The following is a 1,633-nucleotide window of genomic DNA, read 5'->3' as shown; positions in this document are numbered from 1 at the left end:
ATGTATTATAGTTTAAGAGAAAATCAATAAAATGTGAAAACACTGCTTTTTCGAACGTTTTAATTTGAATTTTTCAAATTTGAACGCGTATGGATTAGAGCACAGGAATGTATCAATACTTTAGCAGATATTTGGAAAATTGCTCACTGCTACTAATATTGCCCAGAGAGGAGCGCCTCACAGTTTGGAAAACGCTGATATACTGGAAATTGCATCTAATTGATTGATTGTTTAGTTTGGGCAGAGATGCGATTTTACACTCATAAATTATGTAATAGATTTTACAACGTACAAACACATTCAGGTATTAATAAGTATTGGGATGTGTTTGAAGGATTTTATGAATAACGGGATTTAAAAATCGTCTTCGTAATAAAAATAATTTATTAAACACACACACACTCTGTTTTTGCCATGCGGCGCAATGTTGCTAACTATTAATTCACAAACGTGATAACAGATGGTACTACTCTCTCTTTAGGTTGCATATATGAATTATTGATATACAGTGGAACCTCGCATAACGACTCGCTTAACGAGCGATGTTTTAACGAGTGACGAAGATAAGAGACATATTTTTGAATATGTTTCAGTATACGAGTAAAAATCTGGAAATTTTGGAACGGATTAAACTCGTTAAGCGAGGTTTCACTGCAGTTGTATAAAGAAAAAAGAAGTTGCGCATACAATTAAAATAATCGATTTTGTTCTAATATCACCGAATTCGGTCATCGATATGGAACGGATCTGAATGTAGGGAAGAGATGTGCAACTTATTCAAGGGGTTTTCGGGATGTCTGGAGGAACGTTGAGTAGGTCGGAGGGTTCCGGCAGACCGTCATCGTTGTTCACATTGTTCTGTCTGCGAATCGCTGTACGCACTTTGGCGGAAGCCACCCTCTGCTTCAAAATCTGCAATTGCATTCGATTGAGTAATTATAGTTTCTTTTTTAGCGTGATATGTGTGCACCTGTTGTCTTCGGATTTCAGCCTCGTCGAGTTTCTCCTGCAGCTTGGCCAGCGAGAGATTCGGCGTCTCCTCCTGCTGCTGCTCCTCGAGACGTTGGAACCTCTTCGGCGGATGCTTCTTGATTATACTCTCGTCAGCTTCCTCACCAAAAGCTATATCGAACGACAGTCCGTTCGCTGAAATTGTCCAAAGGTAAATGATTTCGATTCGCGAAAGTCTTGATACGTACATTTCTCGTGCATATTGTTCACCGTTCCGTTCTCGAGCATCTCCGTTTGGGGTTCGACTCCCTCCAGAGCGGGCACCTCGGACGCGCGCCTCGTCACCGATACCTTCCGCACTTCGCCGAGCTGCGATTCACCGTTGCCCATAGAAGCGCCCCCGTTCAGCGGCTCCACGGCCAGGTTCTTGGCGGCGCTGCAACCCATCGCCTACTGGACTCTGCTGCAAACAAAAGCGAGCGACGACGGTCGAGTCGATATTATTGAAATGTATGCAAATCGCGACAGAAGAATGCCAATCTTATCGCCAAAATCACACGCCGTTTTCCCAAAGAACAAAAACACAAATGTAAAAGGAGAATTTATAAAGAAGGTGAATGCGCCGGGTCCCGACCCTATCCAATAACTCAGTGGTTGCCAAACTTGATGTTACTACGCCTCC

General features: G+C 42.7%; 1 protein-coding gene across 1 annotated transcript; it reads right to left on the bottom strand.

Annotated features, from left to right (window-relative positions):
* Window positions 1-646: 646 nt before the first annotated feature.
* On the bottom strand, window positions 647-1,409 carry LOC108564549. The gene is made up of 3 exons (XM_017923624.1): window positions 1,200-1,409; window positions 971-1,146; window positions 647-912 (listed from the first exon to the last, which is right to left on the bottom strand). The coding sequence occupies exons 1-3, from the start codon at window positions 1,396-1,398 to the stop codon at window positions 778-780; spliced, it is 510 nt and encodes a 169-aa protein (XP_017779113.1). The 5' UTR covers window positions 1,399-1,409; the 3' UTR covers window positions 647-777.
* Between the last annotated feature and the right edge of the window lie 224 nt (window positions 1,410-1,633).

Source organism: Nicrophorus vespilloides, unplaced genomic scaffold (assembly GCF_001412225.1).
Source record: "Nicrophorus vespilloides isolate i.1.1-1 unplaced genomic scaffold, Nicve_v1.0, whole genome shotgun sequence".
Taxonomy (NCBI): domain Eukaryota; kingdom Metazoa; phylum Arthropoda; class Insecta; order Coleoptera; family Silphidae; genus Nicrophorus; species Nicrophorus vespilloides.
This window is presented reverse-complemented; position numbering and strand designations above follow the sequence as displayed.

What these genes read in the sequence shown, in the direction of transcription:
- LOC108564549 (XM_017923624.1), bottom strand. Translation starts at nt 1,398, where the DNA reads ATGGGTTGCAGCGCCGCCAAGAACCTGGCCGTGGAGCCGCTGAACGGG. An exon ending in GAACAATATGCACGAGAAAT is followed by an intron (nt 1,147 to 1,199) that starts GTACGTATCAAG and finishes GGACAATTTCAG; the next exon opens with CGAACGGACTGTCGTTCGAT. An exon ending in CTGAAATCCGAAGACAACAG is followed by an intron (nt 913 to 970) that starts GTGCACACATAT and finishes ATGCAATTGCAG; the next exon opens with ATTTTGAAGCAGAGGGTGGC.